General features: G+C 38.6%; 1 protein-coding gene across 1 annotated transcript in view; it reads left to right on the top strand.

The window, feature by feature from the left end:
* LOC138019373 (uncharacterized protein KIAA2013 homolog) overlaps positions 1–9751 on the top strand; it is a 17533-nt gene extending 7782 nt beyond the window's left edge. Inside the window, exons 9-15 of the mRNA XM_068866139.1 lie at positions 628–739; positions 2177–2248; positions 3915–4123; positions 4299–4411; positions 5946–6219; positions 7503–7627; positions 8472–9751. Of these exons, the coding sequence (XP_068722240.1) occupies positions 628–739; positions 2177–2248; positions 3915–4123; positions 4299–4411; positions 5946–6219; positions 7503–7627; positions 8472–8635 (1069 nt within the window). The 3' untranslated portion in view covers positions 8636–9751. The remainder of the gene's footprint in view (positions 1–627; positions 740–2176; positions 2249–3914; positions 4124–4298; positions 4412–5945; positions 6220–7502; positions 7628–8471) is intronic.
* The last annotated feature ends 12710 nt before the right edge of the window (positions 9752–22461 follow it).

Below are 22461 nucleotides of genomic sequence, written 5' to 3'. Positions count from 1 at the left end.
CTTTGAAAACATTTACTCGTGCGTATTTATTCCAAATTGCACTCGAAATCATGCGATTACCTCTACAAATTGTGCTGCATCGGTGCGGTGTGAACACCTAAATTGGTTTTATCAATTGAAACGAGTTGATAAAGGTACATTAACCACTGTAGGAAAGATTTGTGAGCTGGCGTTTGAGCATCACAAATATTTGCCTTTAGAGCGGTTTTCAATCGAGTGTCGTAAGATGCACACCAAAGTAATTATTTCAACCAGTCACAGCAGGTGCAAACAGCGCCATGAACCAATCCAAATTCGTAGCAATTCCATGTAACTTGCTCAAAGCGCGGTAAAAATCGCGCGTGCAAGTCGCGATTGGTTTTGGTTTTCCTTCTCATTGGTTGATAAACTGGCGCGAGATTTTTAAACCAATCACTAAGCCTATAGCAGTTGCAATTTCTTTCGACAGTCATTTGAAAACCGCTCTATCGACTAGTTTGATTAAACGTGTGCACTTGCCACCGACGCAGCCCCAATGCAAAAGGAACACAACCAATTGGATCTTGCTCTTTCACAATTTCTGTGACCCTTCCCACCTGGGTGGCAATTAAAACGCAAATGGCTTTTTACTTGTCTTTGCTTCGGTAGTAGCGGCATTTTTCGACACTTCACAGTTGTCCGCACTTCAGTTGTGTTGGGTAAGTTGACCACACCTGCTGCATCAGTGAATATTGAGCAACTCCAGGAGGCAGCAACAAAGGTACGGAAATAAGTAACCAACGGCATTACATTTCATAAGGACAATAGGGGCCGGTTATTTAAACAGAGTGTTGGTATATGGGCTAAAAAAAACTGCATATCAAGCTATTTTCATTTTATGCGCCAGTACTATTATTACAAAAGGTGGGAGGTGCGGTGGCCTCATGGTTAGTGCTCTCGACTCCGGATCGAGTAGTCCGTGGTTCGGGTTCGGCAAGATACTTTACTCTAACAGCCTCTCTCCACACAGGTGTATAAATGGGTACCGGCGAATCTAATGCTGGGGGTAACCCATTCAGGGGGGAGTAGAAATAATCCTAGTCGCTTCATGCTACAGAAACCGGAGATAAGCGACGGCCCTGATGGGTCTTCTAGGCCTGTAGCAGACTTTACCTGCTATAACAAAAAGGCTGTTCAATTTCAGACTGTTGAGAAGCGAGAACGAAGGAAAAGGCGCTGTCTCAAGCAAAACTGCTGCGAATACTGCTCAAAAAAGTGTTCTGTTTGCGGAGAAAATTAAGGCCCAGTCCACTCCACACGTATCCGGATATTTTTGAATCCGAAACTGTTTCTTTCCATTATGAATTCAAAAACATTTGCATCCACACGTAGCGTATTCAAATCGAAGTTGCCCGTCCACACGTATCCGAAACGTATCTGGATTCACTCTAGTGCTCAGAACTCCTCAAGGAAACAGAGGTAACAGAGTAGGCGCCATGAAGCCCCTGTCGACCATCTTGAGAATTTATTTCATGGTGAGAAACTGGGTCGATCTTGTTACGTCATCCGGATAAAGAAATATCCTTATTTGGCGTCCACACGGTTCCGGATTCATATCGGATTCAAAATATCCACTCTGGAGAGGGTATTCAAAAAGTTCCGGATTCGCCAGCGTATTCGCCGGATACGTGTGGACGGAAGGTGAATCCGGAAAGAACGCAGGACGTCACTTAACGTTTTTTTTTTAAATAGCTTAAATTGCAAAAGTATGAATAGTATAACATGAACGGCTTTAATTTTTCACAGTTAAAAATTAGGCGAACATTTCAGTTTAACAGGCACTTGAAGAGTAACCTGCCCTAATTTTTTTCTATCTCATCACTCTACCCATGGATCATTCCCCGGGATAGAGCACTCGAAGCCTTCTAACACTACGCCAACAATATGACTGGCTTGCAGGACCAGGAAACACTGAGTCCATTGCTACATGTAGTAAGACCTTTGCCTGTTTCATGCTTTTCTCCCCAATCATCATATTTTTATTCAGCACATTTTTTAATTAAAATATTCACCTTGTGCATGTGGTCTATATTTCTCCGCCAAAACATAACACCTTTTTTCGCAAGGCCAAGAACGATACGATATAGCATGCAAGCTGTTTATTTTCTTTCATTGAAATTTGAGTTATGTTTTAAAATTTGCGATGGTTTGTTGGCAGGAGCTTCGAGCACTTGTGTCCTTGGAGAAGCCCGAATCATTGAGGACATCTCACACGGAAGCATGGACTGAGGTACGTGAGGCCCTTCTTGAAAATGCCATAGAGTGATCATGCGCATCCTGGAGCCCGTTTCTCGAAAATCCCGAAAACGTGCGGGCCTGAACCCATTTACGAAACCGCTATCGGCTTGTTTTGATAAGTGCTTTCAAGATAACAAAAAGCAAAATGACTGAAGTTTGATGACTTAAAACGTCGCAGTTCTGTTGATACAGAGAGCTGAGAAACGGTTCCCTGAACCGAAGTATAAGTCTTGAATAATGAAGAGATTTATTTACCGATGGTGACTCGGGAATATTCGGAGAAAATCCGAGTACTTCTTTGCAGGAGTCGAACCTACGACCTTCCGATTACTACTAGTTCAGTACCTTGCAGTATGGTGGGACAATTGCACATGAAGCTACTAGTTTAATGGCCTAGCTCCAACGATTCCGCATTGTACGTAGGACACCCTTACTACAGGGTGCCTCAGGCTCCCTAATAAAAAGTCATCTTATTTGTTAAAATATCGCCTTATTTGTATAAGTTAGGCTTCCTCAAAGTCCGTTTCCGCTTTGCTCCTCTCGGGACTTCGTCCCTCGCTTTCGCAGTTGACTTGTGGCAAGTCTAGTATAAGTTGTAATGTTGTAGTCGTCACATACACCTTGTCAAAACCTTAACCTCAACGATTCTGGTGTATTACACTGTGTTAGTAATCGGATAGGTCAATAGTAATAGTAATAGTAATAGTAATAGTAATAGTAATAGTAATGTTTAAAGCTGATTAGCTTATGGGGTTGTGCACAAATGAAATCAAATAAAATTAATACATATCAAATCAAAATGACTTTTGAGGAGAGGACAAAACTTGAGTAACCGGATAAAAACCTCTCGGAGCAGAGTAGAGAACCAACAAACTCAACCCACATATGACGCCGGATCTGGGAATCGGACCCTGCTCTCCAAGTACTTCCCCTCGTAATTAAGCAAAGTATCGCAATCTTCTTATAGTTTTGCCTATGCGCGAGCCGTCAATATTTCGTGGTATTGCCCTCTCACTTTTGTGGCCTGTGATTGGTTCTAATGTTGAAATTGACGTCGTTGCACTGAATTGGGTTGCTGACGTACGCAAACAAATACGTTTCGCAGGTAGAAAGAATTGAAATTTCGATCAGGCGCGGGTTGATTAGTTTACAGTTTTATTTATCCTTATCAATGATAGATCACGATACAAAACTAATTGAGATTTTGAGACGGCAATACCACATTGTATTGACGGCGTTGGGAGAAAATATATTCCGCCCAATACGGAATATATTTTCTCCCAACGCCCTCAATATAATTTGGTATTGCCGTCTCAAAATCGGTTCTCAATAAGTTTTGGAGTAGACGGCTTAAATATAAAAGTAGGCGGCGGGAGAAGCGCTTGTCATTGTTTATAGCAAGTTTATGAGCGAAAAGTAGACGGCTCTAAATTTAAAGTAGCCGGTTTTTTAGCCGGCTGCCGGCACTTAATGAGAACCCTGCGGCAATACGGAATATATTTTCTCCCAACTAGCCGTCAATATAATGTGGTATTGCCGTCTCAAAATCGCAATTTGTTTTTAATGCTAGGTTACATTTTAATTTGCTTATTGTCCCATTGTGATTGTGACGTTGTAGCAAGCTCAAATTTCCCAACTTCATTCTGTTTTATTTTCAGTTGTTTGAGACAGGCCTATTCGTGGATCCACGTCATGACCCTGACACACCTTCAGGGCTGGAAGTAAACTCCACAATGTATTACGTACTATCGTCCTTTCCCTCTCTGGTTCATGATATCACCAACACCGACTCAAAGGAAGAAGAAAGGGAAAAATTAGAGGACCTCCTTCATATTCCGGATCATTGCTTCGGTGGCCCTCCAACTATGTAAGTATGCTAATCAAACCGAAATCAATCTTATCTAGTTTCCTTACCTTGCCTAGTGTTTGGGCCAAATTGATTCAAGTGCGAACAGAAAAGGTACGAGTTATCAGGAATTAAACTCGAAGGAACGTTTTTAACGATGGATCTTGCTTTATTTTCGTTCTTTTTACGTTTTTAGGCACTCAGCCTCCCTTTGGCCCATGCCTCGGACCGAGGCAGGTGTCACAAAGATGGCTGCTCTGTGGCAAAGGCTTTTGGAGCAGAATGGATGCAGTGCTCTCGTCAAAGCTGGTTTGTCTTCATAATCATTTATTAATTACTCCATCCTCGCGATTGAACCAACTTTTAAACTGTGGAGAAGATCATCGCGTTCTTTGTAATAACATCTGCAAATGTCAAGTCTCAAAGAAATGAATTTCTTAATCTTTTATGATTACTCGAATATTTGGGAAAATATCAGAGTGTTCCTTTGCAGGAGTCGAACTTACGATCTTCCGATTACTAGTTCGGATGCTCTACCGCTGAGGTGTAGGAGACTCGTAGGTTGAGCTGTGCCTCGGGTAAAAGATGTGTACTACTACAAAGGAGATGACAAATTTATGTTAACCCCCGGGCGATTAACGACACGAAAAAATTGATTTTATTTCGATGGCTTTTGGGAATCGTACTGTAGGCCCCGGCGTCGCACAGCTCCTGCGTGGGTCGTTAAAGAACCATCTCACAATTCGATAAGAATAGAGCTATAATGTCGTAAAAAAGGTTGCTGTTACTCATCGTGGTGAAGTACAATGATAATAAGGTATTCTCGTTTGTCTCACGATGTGGTCACTTGTGATGTAGATCGCGACGTTTCGACTGCATACTGCTAGTCTTCATCAGGTGATGAGGTCGACTAGTTACGCGTCACCTTTTAAGCAGGATGCTCCGCTGTGATTGGTTGGTTTCCAGCAGCTGTGATTGGTGCATTTCGATCCTCGTTGTTTCGGGGTGTTGTTCCTTTGGCAGTCCGCTGTCGTACGGTTCTCCTGCTGTTGTGTTTCTTGATCGTAGGTATACATGCTTCCGGAATTTCTATTCCACTATCCCTGTTGATGTTGTCAGGGTGAAGTCTTATGCAAATCGCCTCTTTGACCCTGCGTGTGTACCAATGAGTATCACGATCAATAAACTTTACTTCGTTCCAAAGTAGGTTGTGTCTGGTGTTGTTAGCGTGTTCTGAAACGGCGAAGGTCTGGATACGGGCAAGTCGGATGTCTCGCTCATGTTCTTTGATTCTATCTTGCATAAGTCTTCCAGTCTCGCCGATGTAGACTTTACCGCACTCAAAGGGAATCCTTTAAACCCACGCCATCTTGTTTAGTCGGGTCGACAGCGTCTTTCGGTCGTACTAGATGTGATCTTTAATGTAGTCTCCGACTTGAAAGCAGCGCGTATGCCTTGTTGCTGTAGGCAGGTGCGAAGTTGTTCGGATAGGCCTTTGACATAGGGTAAAACTTCAGTAGACTTGTACTCGATCGTGGGCCCAGCACTGCTACTCGTTTCCTGGTTTTGGTGATTTATAGTCCTAAGTGTTTCGGTCTCGTTCATTTTGGCCCTGGGAAACTGGGAATCACACGTTGTTGGAACGACTTGAGCGGGAGGTCTGTAGAATGGGTTTTAAACAATGAAGAGGTGTATGCTAGCCATTACAATGTTGTCTACTTGGCTCCCATCTCCGTAAGAACATGTGATTTGATTTGTTTTGTAGAGGGCCTTAAATTAGCTACGCTACCCATTTAAAAATACGCAAGTGTTCTCCGAATTATAAATTTTCCTATTTCCGTAGGTGCAATTGGCATCGTTCAAGCCATCACCCTGAGCTTCGGTGGCCTACAGTTCTCCGCCGGACACTTTGAATTTGCTGCTAATCCTGCCTCTCTACACACCACAATCACTTTTCGTCACCTTCATCTCTACGAATATATGGATATTAATCTGACCGTGACAGTGAATGAAGACACTGGTCATGCTGAAACACTGACAGTGAAGCCAGTCAAAGGAGGAAAGATTCCCCTGTACGCATGTGAGGCAGGGTGCCAATACGACCCAGTTGAAGTCACGTAAGTGTAGCACGTTTGCATGTCACTCGCGTGAAGAATGTTGAAAATTTGCCCAGTCGCAGAATCATCCATCCAAAACTCAGTCAAGACCGCAGCAAAGTGAAAAGTAACATTTTGTTAAAAGAGCAGCGTCAGTCAAAACTTGCACGATGGCATCAACGATTGCATTGATAGACCACATTTGTATTCTCAGTATTGGACTGGAACTAGCTTGCAATGGAGGCTAATGCGGGGAAATCTTTTCACATGCAAATACTTTTTAATGTATTCCCCCCACCCCCCACCCCCCATTAGCCTCCATTGCAAGCCAGTTCCAGTCCAATACTAAGAACACGAATATGGTCTATTCAACAAAACTGGTGATCAAAATGCATAAATTAGAAATGGCGTGGGGATGCTTGGTTCACAAAACAGTCGTCAAAACAGTTCTGCCAAAGTTAACCGGCTGATATTGTACGTCTAGATTCTGGAATACCCGTCCACTTATTGCATATGAATAGCGTGTATTGTTTTATTACACATAACATGAGAATTTTATTCCATAAAGCTCATTTGTACAAATCTATACGCTTTATTTTCACATGTGGAAAAGGCTTATACAGCCAATCAGAATGGCGTACAGCTATTTCACATGTGGAAGTATAACCAATGAACGATAGCGTAAAGGCGTTTCCATGCCAATCACTTGTGCATCTCGTGCAAATCGTACTTTGTTATTGAATTAAATTAAATTTGCATTTGGTTCTATTGTTAGTGAGTTTTTGTTTCTAACTTGCGTTCAGAAAACTTTTTTAATGAAAATTCTCGTCTTATGTGTAATAAACAGTTCACGACATAGAAAGTGCTTTGTACGGGGTTTTATTCACTCGTTGTTTGTGTCAAAAACCCTCACTCGCTCATTCCTCGCTCGTTCGGGTTTTTGACACAAACAACTCGTGAATAAAACCCCGTACGCCGCACTTCTATGACGTAAACTATATATATGCCTTGTTCTTCAAAGGATGCTACTACAAGAATTCAATAGTGGCATGGTATTCTAAAATCGATCATAAATAAATGCCAACATATCACTGAGAATGCCATAATTCCTACTATTTTCTTCGGAACCTCTTTGTGAGTGGAAATGATCAAATCCGCAAGGCCAGGTAAGTAACTACTATAGGTTTGCGCTGCATCGTTTTCAAGTAAACATAGTAATACTGATGGTTTGCATCTGACATCACGGCAGCCTAGGGACACGAACAGCAGGAAATCCCTCTTTTTTTTTTTTTTTTTCGTTTTAGTGAACACGAAGTGACGTTTCCAGTACGCATGACCAAGCCTGTCACGCCGCTGCTCTACATATCACATAACAAGTCGGAACTGTTGGAGCTCAGAAAACATGTTTTCATGAAAGATGCTCACGAAGGTAAGGATACGTGTCCAGGTACACATGTTGATATGCAGCTGCCTTCCGTGAAAAACCCTGTATATTCGTCGGAGACTGAAATAACTGTCCAGCAGATAAGCGCGACAGCAAGAAATTGCCAATTTGTTTTGTCCAATGGAGTTTTCCAGTGGATAGGGTGATTGTGCTCTCAGCGCTATCTACTATTTGAACATCTGGGACCAGCACATCACTGAAAGATACAATACAAGACAATACATTTATTCACATTTCACTTTTTTACATCAGGTTACAATAAAAATGTACTTTTGTTTTTCACTACGTTACAAATCAAATTAACATAATAGAAAGTACATAACATGAATTGAAATGCGCTGTATCCAAGGAAACCGTTAGGTTCAGTTCTAGTTAGATACTAGTCATGTCTTGTTTAAATTTACCATGTAGACTCCAGAAATTAACACAATGCACAAAAAGACGATAAGGACAACAAGCTATTGAAAAAACATAAACATTTTAGACTACTGCATTTGTTTCCTTAGTAAATACTGTTTGACATTTTAAAGAAAAATTAAATTAGAGAGCTTTTTTAGGTCAGGGGGTAGCTGCTGCCATAGCTGATGTGGTTTGTTTGCCAATATTTGTCCGTTCGCTTTTGAAGAGAAGTAATTTATCAAGATTGTGAAGAGTGTGGTAGGCACCTAGCAGTGAGTTAGCTCCTTTCGGCTTAAATTCTGCAATAATTATCTTGAAGACAGAAGTTGTTGAATATTTCATAATTTCGAGGCCATCTTTTCACATCACAGAAAAAAATGTCATTTTTCATTACATTTGATACTTTTTTCCTGCTGTCTCTTTGTCTTAGAGTCCCTCAAGAATCATGCACGCCACCGTTCCAGATTGCCCACAAAGTTCTGGGTCACGATCGCTTTCCTAATCATCGGTTTTCATCTTTACCTGGCGAAGATAATTTATTCCGAGTGTTTTAAAGAGAAGGAAAGTGTTCGATCGAAAATTTACATGAGCTGACAACGACTAGAGATGCTCTTCTTACAAGATATCAGTTTGATTGTGACGGTTCCATCACTAATCACACTATAATGTTAGAACTAAATAAAAGGCATTGGTGCGTAGCATGATAGGGATAAAACTCTCCTGGGTATAGGTAGTTTCAAAGCCTTTTAGATAAGCCCGCCTCCCACAAAACCTTAGAGACGAGGGATCTCGTCCCCTCCCCGGCTTATTACTGAAGGAATCAACGAAGCCATCTTTGATAGGAGAGGAATCTTCCGAGCAGTTTTTATCGAAACGCTTTAAAAAATACAATTGTTTGGCATTTTAATTAAGACGCAAAATCTGCTGTAAACGCTTTCTGGCACCAAAAAAGAGGTCTTTTTTTTTTCTTTTTTAAATGGTATGTGGTCCTTAGGAAAGGAAAGATAGCATTACATGTTATAAGCATACATTGTGTCATTGTTATAATATTGAACAAAAGATATGCCCCTGTTTCAATTTAAAATCAATTCGTCAATGCACAGCACGGCCTTGTTCCCAAAGCCTTTGTTTTTCCTAGAGGACGACCGTGGTACTATCTGGTTGCAATTAAAGACGTCGAGAAGGTGTGATTTTATTTTATCCAAGTCAACAGTAGCACTCATCAGCCCTTTCCATCAATCTTAAGCCTACTCTATCCAATAATTGCACACGTGACGGACTGACCAGACCATACCAGTGTCTCTCCCTCGCCTTAATAGAAGTGAAGAAGAGAGACCCAAGGGAACGAAGTTGTGCTTAATTAATTATATTTCTGAAAATTTTTATAAAAAAAGGGAACTGTATAGTGGCCGGTCAGTATTATTTGGCCAAACTTGTATTTAGTTCATAATTCACCATGCAAATGCCGTAATATATCAACTGGTCGGTAATGACAAGATCCTAGTCGTGTTTTAATACCTCCGATGGCTCAATCGAATCCTGGGTGTCCAAAAATTAGAGCATGCCGCGATGGATTAATTAAGGCATTGACGATACAAATTAAGTGCTACAGTTTGAGGTGTTCAAAATCATTGTTCTTTGAGAGAGAGGTGTGCAGGTTTTTGAGAGTGATAATTAGAAATAAATGAATTAATACTGACAATAGAGAAAGTTGTGTCGGATAGCGTATGTCATCCAAATGCGCGTGTCACGACTGCCCTTATTTCATTTGCTCCGGACGCAAATTTGTTAGCCTGCGAACGCGGACGTATTTGGAAATACGTCTGCAGGCTACAAATTTGTGTGCGGTGTGCGAAATTGTTTTTTTTTCTCCCATGATTGAAAAGTACTTCCTTTTTTCCGGGACTTATTAACAAATATTAACCCAGATTTCGCAAATCACTGTCATGGACTGATGACAGTCATGTGTCGTAGCGGCGGAAATAGTTTATAAGGTCCAGGCCTCGGATATTCAAAAGGTGGATAACGCTATCCAGCGGATAAATCACTATCCAGCGGTTGAACACTAGAAAAACTAATTGAGTTTTCCAGTGGATAGCGCTGTCCACCCTTCAAACAACTTGGGCCAGAAAACGTGTTGCTGCGGTGACGTCACGTCTCATTTCACCACTATTTCCCGGGTAGCTAGAGGGCCCACGCTCCCCCTTTTCCTATTTTCCGAAAAATGGACATTTTCGATACTTTTGGAAAAATTGTTATTTCTCGTCTAAAAGGCCTTTTTTTCGTGCAGCTTTTTTGGATGGTACAAATCTAGGATAGTTAAGCTTTCGATCCGTACTAATTAGGCTATTATACGACTTGTAATTCCTATTTTTTTAGCCTTCCGAAGTTTAAACAAAAAAACAGCCATTTTTGAAAAATTTGCCTTAGTCCCCCCTCTGCTATTTTCCGAAAAATGGCCATTTTCGATACTTTGGGAAAAATGTTATTTCTCGCCTAATAGGTGTTTTTTCATACGGATTTTTGCATAGTACAAATTTACCACAGTTAAGCTTTCAATGCATACTAATTAGGCTAATATAGGACTTCAAATTCCTATATTTTTAGCTTTTAGAAGTTCAATCAAAAATGGCCATATTAGAAATCTAGAATATTTTAGCTTCCCATCCATACCAATTAGGCTATGATACGACTTGTATTTCCTATTTTTTTAGCTTTCTAAAGTTTCCTAAAAAAGCGGCCATTTTTGGACATTTTCCCTTGGTCCCCCCTTTGCCAATTTGCAAAAAACCGCGGGTTTCGGCACTTTTGCAAAAGATGTCATTCTCGTCTAATAGGTGTTTTTTCATCCGGTTTTTTGCATAAATGAAATCTAGGATATTTTAGCCTTCCATCCATACTAATTAGGCTATGATACGACTTGCAATTCCTATTTTTTCAGCCTTCTCAAGTTTGCTAAAAAACAATGAACCATGTTTTGAACATTTTCCCTTGGTCCCGCTTTGCCATTTTGGAAAAAACCGTGGTTTTCTACACTTTTGCAAAAAATGTCATTTCTCGTCTAATAGGTGTTTTTTTATCCGTTTTTTTGCATAAATGAAATCTAGGATAGTTTAGCTTTCCATCCATACTAATTAGGCTATAAGACGACTTGTATTTCCTATATTTTTAGCCTTCTAAAGTTGGCTCAAAAAATCGGCCTTTTTTGAACATTTTCCCTTGGTCCTCCCTCCCATTTTGCAAAAAACCGCGGTTTTCAAAACTTTTCCAAAAGATGTCATTTCTCGTCTAATAGGTGTTTTTTCATCCATTTTTTTTTCATAAATGAAATCAAGGATAGTTTAGCTTTCCATCCATACCTATTACGCTATGATACGACTTGTAATTCCTTCTTTCTTAGCCTTCCAAAGTTTGCTAAATAATCGACCATTTTTTAACACTTTCCCTTCGTCCACCCTTTGGCATTTTGCAAAAAACCGCGGTTTTCGACACTTTTGCAAAAAATGTCATTTCTCGTCTAATAGGTGTCTTTTTATCCGGTTTTTTGCATAAATGAAATCTAGGATAGTTTAGCTTTCCATCCATACTAATTAGGCTATGATACGACTTGTATTTCCTATTTTTTTAACCTTCCGAAGTTTGCTCAAAAAATCGGCCATTTCTGAACATTTTCCCTTGGTCCCCCCTTTGCCATTTGGCAAAAAACCGCGGTTTTCGACACTTTTACAAAAACTGTCATTTCTCGTCTAATAGGTGTTTTTTCATCCGGTTTTTTGCATAAATGAAATCTAGGATAGTTTAGCTCTCCATCCATACTAATTAGGCTATGATACGACTTGTATTTCCTATTTTTTTAACCTTCCGAAGTTTGCTCAAAAAATCGGCCATTTCTGAACATTTTCCCTTGGTCCCCCCTTTGCCATTTGGCAAAAAACCGCGGTTTTCGACACTTTTACAAAAACTGTCATTTCTCGTCTAATAGGTGTTTTTTCATCCGGTTTTTTGCATAAATGAAATCTAGGATAGTTTAGCTTTCCATCCATACTAATTAGGCTATGATACGACTTGTATTTCCTATTTTTTAACCTTCCGAAGTTTGCTCAAAAAATCGGCCATTTCTGAACATTTTCCCTTGGTCCCCCCTTTGCCATTTGGCAAAATACCGCGGTTTTCCACACTTTTACAAAAACTGTCATTTCTCGTCTAATAGGTGTTTTTCATCCGGTTTTTTGCATAAATGAAATCTAGGATAGTTTAGCTTTCCATCCATACTAATTAGGCTATGATACGACTTGTATTTCCTATTTTTTTAACCTTCCGAAGTTTGCTCAAAAAATCGGCCATTTCTGAACATTTTCCCTTGGTCCCCCCTTTGCCATTTGGCAAAAAACCGCGGTTTTCGACACTTTTACAAAAACTGTCATTTCTCGTCTAATAGGTGTTTTTTCATCCGGTTTTTTGCATAAATGAAATCTAGGATAGTTTAGCTTTCCATCCATACTAATTAGGCTATGATACGACTTGTATTTCCTATTTTTTTAACCTTCCGAAGTTTGCTCAAAAAATCGGCCATTTCTGAACATTTTCCCTTGGTCCCCCCTTTGCCATTTGGCAAAAAACCGCGGTTTTCGACACTTTTACAAAAACTGTCATTTCTCGTCTAATAGGTGTTTTTTCATCCGGTTTTTGCATAAATGAAATCTAGGATAGTTTAGCTTTCCATCCATACTAATTAGGCTATGATACGACTTGTATTTCCTATTTTTTTAACCTTCCGAAGTTTGCTCAAAAAATCGGCCATTTCTGAACATTTTCCCTTGGTCCCCCTTTGCCATTTGGCAAAAGACCGCGGTTTTCGACACTTTTACAAAAACTGTCATTTCTCGTCTAATAGGTGTTTTTTCATCCGGTTTTTTGCATAAATGAAATCTAGGATAGTTTAGCTTTCCATCCATACTAATTAGGCTATGATACGACTTGTATTTCCTATTTTTTTAACCTTCCGAAGTTTGCTCAAAAAATCGGCCATTTCTGAACATTTTCCCTTGGTCCCCCCTTTGCCATTTGGCAAAAAACCGCGGTTTTCCACACTTTTACAAAAACTGTCATTTCTCGTCTAATAGGTGTTTTTTCATCCGGTTTTTTGCATAAATGAAATCTAGGATAGTTTAGCTTTCCATCCATACTAATTAGGCTATGATACGACTTGTATTTCCTATTTTTTTAACCTTCCGAAGTTTGCTCAAAAAATCGGCCATTTCTGAACATTTTCCCTTGGTCCCCCCTTTGCCATTTGGCAAAAAACCGCGGTTTTCGACACTTTTACAAAAACTGTCATTTCTCGTCTAATAGGTGTTTTTTCATCCGGTTTTTTGCATAAATGAAATCTAGGATAGTTTAGCTTTCCATCCATACTAATTAGGCTATGATACGACTTGTATTTCCTATTTTTTAACCTTCCGAAGTTTGCTCAAAAAATCGGCCATTTCTGAACATTTTCCCTTGGTCCCCCCTTTGCCATTTGGCAAAAAACCGCGGTTTTCGACACTTTTACAAAAACTGTCATTTCTCGTCTAATAGGTGTTTTTCATCCGGTTTTTTGCATAAATGAAATCTAGGATAGTTTAGCTTTCCATCCATACTAATTAGGCTATGATACGACTTGTATTTCCTATTTTTTAACCTTCCGAAGTTTGCTCAAAAAATCGGCCATTTCTGAACATTTTCCCTTGGTCCCCCCTTTGCCATTTGGCAAAAAACCGCGGTTTTCGACACTTTTACAAAAACTGTCATTTCTCGTCTAATAGGTGTTTTTTCATCCGGTTTTTTGCATAAATGAAATCTAGGATAGTTTAGCTTTCCATCCATACTAATTAGGCTATGATACGACTTGTATTTCCTATTTTTTTAACCTTCCGAAGTTTGCTCAAAAAATCGGCCATTTCTGAACATTTTCCCTTGGTCCCCCCTTTGCCATTTGGCAAAAAACCGCGGTTTTCGACACTTTTACAAAAACTGTCATTTCTCGTCTAATAGGTGTTTTTTCATCCGGTTTTTGCATAAATGAAATCTAGGATAGTTTAGCTTTCCATCCATACTAATTAGGCTATGATACGACTTGTATTTCCTATTTTTTTAACCTTCCGAAGTTTGCTCAAAAAATCGGCCATTTCTGAACATTTTCCCTTGGTCCCCCCTTTGCCATTTGGCAAAAAACCGCGGTTTTCGACACTTTTACAAAAACTGTCATTTCTCGTCTAATAGGTGTTTTTTCATCCGGTTTTTTGCATAAATGAAATCTAGGATAGTTTAGCTTTCCATCCATACTAATTAGGCTATGATACGACTTGTATTTCCTATTTTTTAACCTTCCGAAGTTTGCTCAAAAAATCGGCCATTTCTGAACATTTTCCCTTGGTCCCCCCTTTGCCATTTGGCAAAAAACCGCGGTTTTCGACACTTTTACAAAAACTGTCATTTCTCGTCTAATAGGTGTTTTTTCATCCGGTTTTTTGCATAAATGAAATCTAGGATAGTTTAGCTTTCCATCCATACTAATTAGGCTATGATACGACTTGTATTTCCTATTTTTTTAACCTTCCGAAGTTTGCTCAAAAAATCGGCCATTTCTGAACATTTTCCCTTGGTCCCCCCTTTGCCATTTGGCAAAAAACCGCGGTTTTCGACACTTTTACAAAAACTGTCATTTCTCGTCTAATAGGTGTTTTTTCATCCGGTTTTTTGCATAAATGAAATCTAGGATAGTTTAGCTTTCCATCCATACTAATTAGGCTATGATACGACTTGTATTTCCTATTTTTTTAACCTTCCGAAGTTTGCTCAAAAAATCGGCCATTTCTGAACATTTTCCCTTGGTCCCCCCTTTGCCATTTGGCAAAAAACCGCGGTTTTCGACACTTTTACAAAAACTGTCATTTCTCGTCTAATAGGTGTTTTTTCATCCGGTTTTTTGCATAAATGAAATCTAGGATAGTTTAGCTTTCCATCCATACTAATTAGGCTATGATACGACTTGTATTTCCTATTTTTTTAACCTTCCGAAGTTTGCTCAAAAAATCGGCCATTTCTGAACATTTTCCCTTGGTCCCCCCTTTGCCATTTGGCAAAAAACCGCGGTTTTCGACACTTTTACAAAAACTGTCATTTCTCGTCTAATAGGTGTTTTTTCATCCGGTTTTTTGCATAAATGAAATCTAGGATAGTTTAGCTTTCCATCCATACTAATTAGGCTATGATACGACTTGTATTTCCTTTTTTTTAGCCTTCCGAAGTTTGCTCAAAAAATCGGCCATTTCTGAACATTTTCCCTTGGTCCCCCCTTTGCCATTTGGCAAAAAACCGCGGTTTTCGACACTTTTACAAAAACTGTCATTTCTCGTCTAATAGGTGTTTTTTTATCCGGTTTTTTGCATAAATGAAATCTAGGATAGTTTAGCTTTCCATCCATACTAATTAGGCTATGATACGACTTGTATTTCCTATTTTTTAACCTTCCGAAGTTTGCTCAAAAAATCGGCCATTTCTGAACATTTTCCCTTGGTCCCCCCTTTGCCATTTGGCAAAAAACCGCGGTTTTCGACACTTTTACAAAAACTGTCATTTCTCGTCTAATAGGTGTTTTTTCATCCGGTTTTTTGCATAAATGAAATCTAGGATAGTTTAGCTTTCCATCCATACTAATTAGGCTATGATACGACTTGTATTTCCTATTTTTTTAACCTTCCGAAGTTTGCTCAAAAAATCGGCCATTTCTGAACATTTTCCCTTGGTCCCCCCTTTGCCATTTGGCAAAAAACCGCGGTTTTCGACACTTTTACAAAAACTGTCATTTCTCGTCTAATAGGTGTTTTTTCATCCGGTTTTTTGCATAAATGAAATCTAGGATAGTTTAGCTTTCCATCCATACTAATTAGGCTATGATACGACTTGTATTTCCTATTTTTTTAACCTTCCGAAGTTTGCTCAAAAAATCGGCCATTTCTGAACATTTTCCCTTGGTCCCCCCTTTGCCATTTGGCAAAAAACCGCGGTTTTCGACACTTTTACAAAAACTGTCATTTCTCGTCTAATAGGTGTTTTTTCATCCGGTTTTTTGCATAAATGAAATCTAGGATAGTTTAGCTTTCCATCCATACTAATTAGGCTATGATACGACTTGTATTTCCTATTTTTTTAACCTTCCGAAGTTTGCTCAAAAAATCGGCCATTTCTGAACATTTTCCCTTGGTCCCCCCTTTGCCATTTGGCAAAAAACCGCGGTTTTCGACACTTTTACAAAAACTGTCATTTCTCGTCTAATAGGTGTTTTTCATCCGGTTTTTTGCATAAATGAAATCTAGGATAGTTTAGCTTTCCATCCATACTAATTAGGCTATGATACGACTTGTATTTCCTATTTTTTTAACCTTCCGAAGTTTGCTCAAAAAATCGGTCATTTCTGAACATTTTCCCTTGGTCCCCCCTTTGCCATTTGGCAAAAAACCGCGGTTTTCGACACTTTTACAAAAACTGTCATTTCTCGTCTAATAGGTGTTTTTTCATCCGGTTTTTTGCATAAATGAAATCTAGGATAGTTTAGCTTTCCATCCATACTAATTAGGCTATGATACGACTTGTATTTCCTATTTTTTTAACCTTCCGAAGTTTGCTCAAAAAATCGGCCATTTCTGAACATTTTCCCTTGGTCCCTTCTTTGCCATTTGGCAAAAAACCGCGGTTTTCGACACTTTTACAAAAACTGTCATTTCTCGTCTAATAGGTGTTTTTTCATCCGGTTTTTTGCATAAATGAAATCTAGGATAGTTTAGCTTTCCATCCATACTAATTAGGCTATGATACGACTTGTATTTCCTATTTTTTTAGCCTTCCGAAGTTTGCTCAAAAAATCGGCCATTTCTGAACATTTTCCCTTGGTCCCCCCTTTGCCATTTGGCAAAAAACCGCGGTTTTCGACACTTTTACAAAAACTGTCATTTCTCGTCTAATAAATGTTGTTTTTCATCCGGTTTTTTTTCATCCGGTTTTTTGCATAAATGAAATCTAGGATAGTTTAGCTTTCCATCCATACTAATTAGGCTATGATACGACTTGTATTTCCTATTTTTTTAACCTTCCGAAGTTTGCTCAAAAAATCGGCCATTTCTGAACATTTTCCCTTGGTCCCCCCTTTGCCATTTGGCGGTTTTCGACACTTTCACAAAAACTGTCATTTCTCGTCTAATAGGTGTTTTTTCATCCGGTTTTTTGCATAAATGAAATCTAGGATAGTTTAGCTTTCCATCCATACTAATTAGGCTATGATACGACTTGTATTTCCTTTTTTTTTACCTTCCGAAGTTTGCTCAAAAAATCGGCCATTTCTGAACATTTTCCCTTGGTCCCCCCTTTGCCATTTGGCAAAAAACCGCGGTTTTCGACACTTTTACAAAAACTGTCATTTCTCGTCTAATAGGTGTTTTTTCATCCGGTTTTTTGCATAAATGAAATCTAGGATAGTTTAGCTTTCCATCCATACTAATTAGGCTATGATACGACTTGTATTTCCTATTTTTTTAACCTTCCGAAGTTTGCTCAAAAAATCGGCCATTTCTGAACATTTTCCCTTGGTCCCCCCTTTGCCATTTGGCAAAAAACCGCGGTTTTCGACACTTTTACAAAAACTGTCATTTCTCGTCCAATAGGTGTTTTTTCATCCGGTTTTTTGCATAAATGAAATCTAGGATAGTTCAGCTTTCCATCCATACTAAGGTGTTTTTTCATCCGGTTTTTTGCATAAATGAAATCTAGGATAGTTTAGCTTTCCATCCATACTAATTAGGCTATGATACGACTTGTATTTCCTATTTTTTTAACCTTCCGAAGTTTGCTCAAAAAATCGGCCATTTCTGAACATTTTCCCTTGGTCCCCCCTTTGCCATTTGGCAAAAAACCGCGGTTTTCGACACTTTTACAAAAACTGTCATTTCTCGTCTAATAGGTGTTTTTTCATCCGGTTTTTTGCATAAATGAAATCTAGGATAGTTTAGCTTTCCATCCATACTAATTAGGCTATGATACGACTTGTATTTCCTATTTTTTTAACCTTCCGAAGTTTGCTCAAAAAATCGGCCATTTCTGAACATTTCCCTTGGTCCCCCCTTTGCCATTTGGCAAAAAACCGCGGTTTTCGACACTTTTACAAAAACTGTCATTTCTCGTCTAATAGGTGTTTTTTCATCCGTTTTTTTGCATAAATGAAATCTAGGATAGTTTAGCTTTCCATCCATACTAATTAGGCTATGATACGACTTGTATTTCCTATTTTTTTAACCTTCCGAAGTTTGCTCAAAAAATCGGCCATTTATGAACTCATTCCCTTGGTCCCCCCTTTGCCATTTGGCAAAAACCGCGGTCTTCGACACTTTTACAAAAACTGTCATTTCTCGTCTAATAGGTGTTTTTTCATCCGGTTTTTTGCATAAATGAAATCTAGGATAGTTTAGCTTTCCATCCATACTAATTAGGCTATGATACGACTTGTATTTCCTATTTTTTTAACCTTCCGAAGTTTGCTCAAAAAATCGGCCATTTCTGAACATTTTCCCTTGGTCCCCCCTTTGCCATTTGGCAAAAAACTGCGGTTTTCGACACTTTTGCAAAAACTGTCATTTCTCGTCTAATAGGTGTTTTTTCATCCATTTTTTTTTTCATAAATGAAATCAAGGATAGTTTAGCTTTCCATCCATACTAATTAGGCTATGATACGACTTGTATTTCCTATTTTTTTAACCTTCCGAAGTTTGCTCAAAAAATCGGCCATTTCTGAACATTTCCCTTGGTCGCCCCTTTTGCCATTTGGCAAAAATCGCAGTTTTTGACACTTTTACAAAAACTGTCATTTCTCGTCTAATAGGTGTTTTTTCATCCGGTTTTTTGCATAAATGAAATCTAGGATAGTTTAGCTTTCCATCCATACTAATTAGGCTATGATACGACTTGTATTTCCTATTTTTTTAACCTTCCGAAGTTTGCTCAAAAAATCGGCCATTTCTGAACATTTTCCCTTGGTCGCCCCTTTTGCCATTTGGCAAAAATCGCAGTTTTTGACACTTTTACAAAAACTGTCATTTCTCGTCTAATAGGTGTTTTTTCATCCGGTTTTTTGCATAAATAAAATCTAGGATAGTTTAGCTTTCCATCCATACTAATTAGGCTATGATACGACTTGTATTTCCTATTTTTTTAGTCTCCGAAGTTTGCTAAAAAAATCGGCCATTTCTGAACATTTTCCTTGGTCCCCCCCTTGCCATTTGGCAAAAAACCGCGGTTTTCGACACTTTTACAAAAACTGTCATTTCTCGTCTAATATTTGTTTTTTTTTTTTTTCCGGTTTTTTGCATAAATGAAATCTAGGATAGTTTAGCTTTCCATCCATACTAATTAGGCTATGATACGACTTGTATTTCCTATTTTTTTAGCCTTCCGAAGTTTGCTCAAAAAATCGGCCATTTCTGAACATTTTCCCTTGGTCCCCCCTTTGCCATTTGGCAAAAAACCGCGGTTTTCGACACTTTTACAAAAACTGTCATTTCTCGTCTAATAGGTGTTTTTTCATCCGGTTTTTTGCATAAATGAAATCTAGGATAGTTTGGCTTGCAATCCATACTAATAAGGCTATGATACGACTTGTATTTCCTATTTTTTTAACCTTCCGAAGTTTGCTCAAAAAATCGGCCATTTCTGAACATTTTGGCATTTGCCATTTGGCAAAAAACCGCGGTTTTCGACACTTTTACAAAAACTGTCATTTCTCGTCTAATAGGTGTTTTTTCATCCGGTTTTTTGCATAAATGAAATCTAGGATAGTTTAGCTTTCCATCCATACTAATTAGGCTATGATACGACTTGTATTTCCTATTTTTTTAACCTTCCGAAGTTTGCTCAAAAAATCGGCCATTTCTGAACATTTTCCCTTGGTCCCCCCTTTGCCATTTGGCAAAAAACCGCGGTTTTCGACACTTTTACAAAAACTGTCATTTCTCGTCTAATAGGTGTTTTTTCATCCGGTTTTTTGCATAAATGAAATCTAGGATAGTTTAGCTTTCCATCCATACTAATTAGGCTATGATACGACTTGTATTTCCTATTTTTTTAACCTTCCGAAGTTTGCTCAAAAAATCGGCCATTTCTGAACATTTTCCCTTGGTCCCCCCTTTGCCATTTGGCAAAAAACCGCGGTTTTCGACACTTTTACAAAAACTGTCATTTCTCGTCTAATAGGTGTTTTTTCATCCGGTTTTTTGCATAAATGAAATCTAGGATAGTTTAGCTTTCCATCCATACTAATTAGGCTATGATACGACTTGTATTTCCTTTTTTTTTACCTTCCGAAGTTTGCTCAAAAAATCGGCCATTTCTGAACATTTTCCCTTGGTCCCCCCTTTGCCATTTGGCAAAAAACCGCGGTTTTCGACACTTTTACAAAAACTGTCATTTCTCGTCTAATAGGTGTTTTTTCATCCGGTTTTTTGCATAAATGAAATCTAGGATAGTTTAGCTTTCCATCCATACTAATTAGGCTATGATACGACTTGTATTTCCTATTTTTTTAACCTTCCGAAGTTTGCTCAAAAAATCGGCCATTTCTGAACATTTTCCCTTGGTCCCCCCTTTGCCATTTGGCAAAAATCGCAGTTTTTGACACTTTTACAAAAACTGTCATTTCTCGTCTAGGTGTTTCATCCATGTGTTTTTCATCAGTTTTTTGCATAAATGAAATCTAGGATAGTTTAGCTTTCCATCCATACTAATTAGGCTATGATACGACTTGTATTTCCTATTTTTTTAACCTTCCGAAGTTTGCTCAAAAAATCGGCCATTTCTGAACATTTTCCCTTGGTCCCCCCTTTGCCATTTGGCAAAAAACCGCGGTTTTCGACACTTTTACAAAAACTGTCATTTCTCGTCTAATAGGTGTTTTTTCATCCGGTTTTTTGCATAAATGAAATCTAGGATAGTTTAGCTTTCCATCCATACTAATTAGGCTATGATACGACTTGTATTTCCTATTTTTTTAGCCTTCCGAAGTTTGCTCAAAAATCGGCCATTTCTGAACATTTTCCCTTGGTCCCCCCTTTGCCATTTGGCAAAAAACCGCGGTTTTCGACACTTTTACAAAAACTGTCATTTCTCGTCTAATAGGTGTTTTTTCATCCGGTTTTTTGCATAAATGAAATCTAGGATAGTTTAGCTTTCCATCCATACTAATTAGGCTATGATACGACTTGTATTTCCTATTTTTTTAGCCTTCCGAAGTTTGCTCAAAAATCGGCCATTTCTGAACATTTTCCCTTGGTCCCCCCTTTGCCATTTGGCAAAAAACCGCGGTTTTCGACACTTTTACAAAAACTGTCATTTCTCGTCTAATAGGTGTTTTTTCATCCGGTTTTTTGCATAAATGAAATCTAGGATAGTTTAGCTTTCCATCCATACTAATTAGGCTATGATACGACTTGTATTTCCTATTTTTTTAACCTTCCGAAGTTTGCTCAAAAAATCGGCCATTTCTGAACATTTTCCCTTGGTCCCCCCTTTGCCATTTGGCAAAAAACCGCGGTTTTCGACACTTTTACAAAAACTGTCATTTCTCGTCTAATAGGTGTTTTTTCATCCGTTTTTTTGCATAAATGAAATCTAGTTTTGCATAAATGAAATCTAGGATAGTTTAGCTTTCCATCCATACTAATTAGGCTATGATACGACTTGTATTTCCTATTTTTTTAACCTTCCGAAGTTTGCTCAAAAAATCGGCCATTTCTGAACATTTTCCCTTGGTCCCCCCTTTGCCATTTGGCAAAAAACCGCGGTTTTCGACACTTTTACAAAAACTGTCATTTCTCGTCTAATAGGTGTTTTTTCATCCGGTTTTTTGCATAAATGAAATCTAGGATAGTTTAGCTTTCCATCCATACTAATTAGGCTATGATACGACTTGTATTTCCTATTTTTTTAACCTTCCGAAGTTTGCTCAAAAAATCGGCCATTTCTGAACATTTCCCTTGGTCCCCCCTTTGCCATTTGGCAAAAAACCGCGGTTTTCGACACTTTTACAAAAACTGTCATTTCTCGTCTAATAGGTGTTTTTTCATCCGGTTTTTTGCATAAATGAAATCTAGGATAGTTTAGCTTTCCATCCATACTAATTAGGCTATGATACGACTTGTATTTCCTATTTTTTTAACCTTCCGAAGTTTGCTCAAAAAATCGGCCATTTCTGAACATTTTCCCTTGGTCGCCCCTTTTGCCATTTGGCAAAAATCGCAGTTTTTGACACTTTTACAAAAACTGTCATTTCTCGTCTAATAGGTGTTTTTTCATCCGGTTTTTTGCATAAATGAAATCTAGGATAGTTTAGCTTTCCA

Source organism: Montipora capricornis, chromosome 10, assembly GCF_036669925.1.
Source record: "Montipora capricornis isolate CH-2021 chromosome 10, ASM3666992v2, whole genome shotgun sequence".
Lineage (NCBI taxonomy): Eukaryota > Metazoa > Cnidaria > Anthozoa > Scleractinia > Acroporidae > Montipora > Montipora capricornis.
This window is presented reverse-complemented; position numbering and strand designations above follow the sequence as displayed.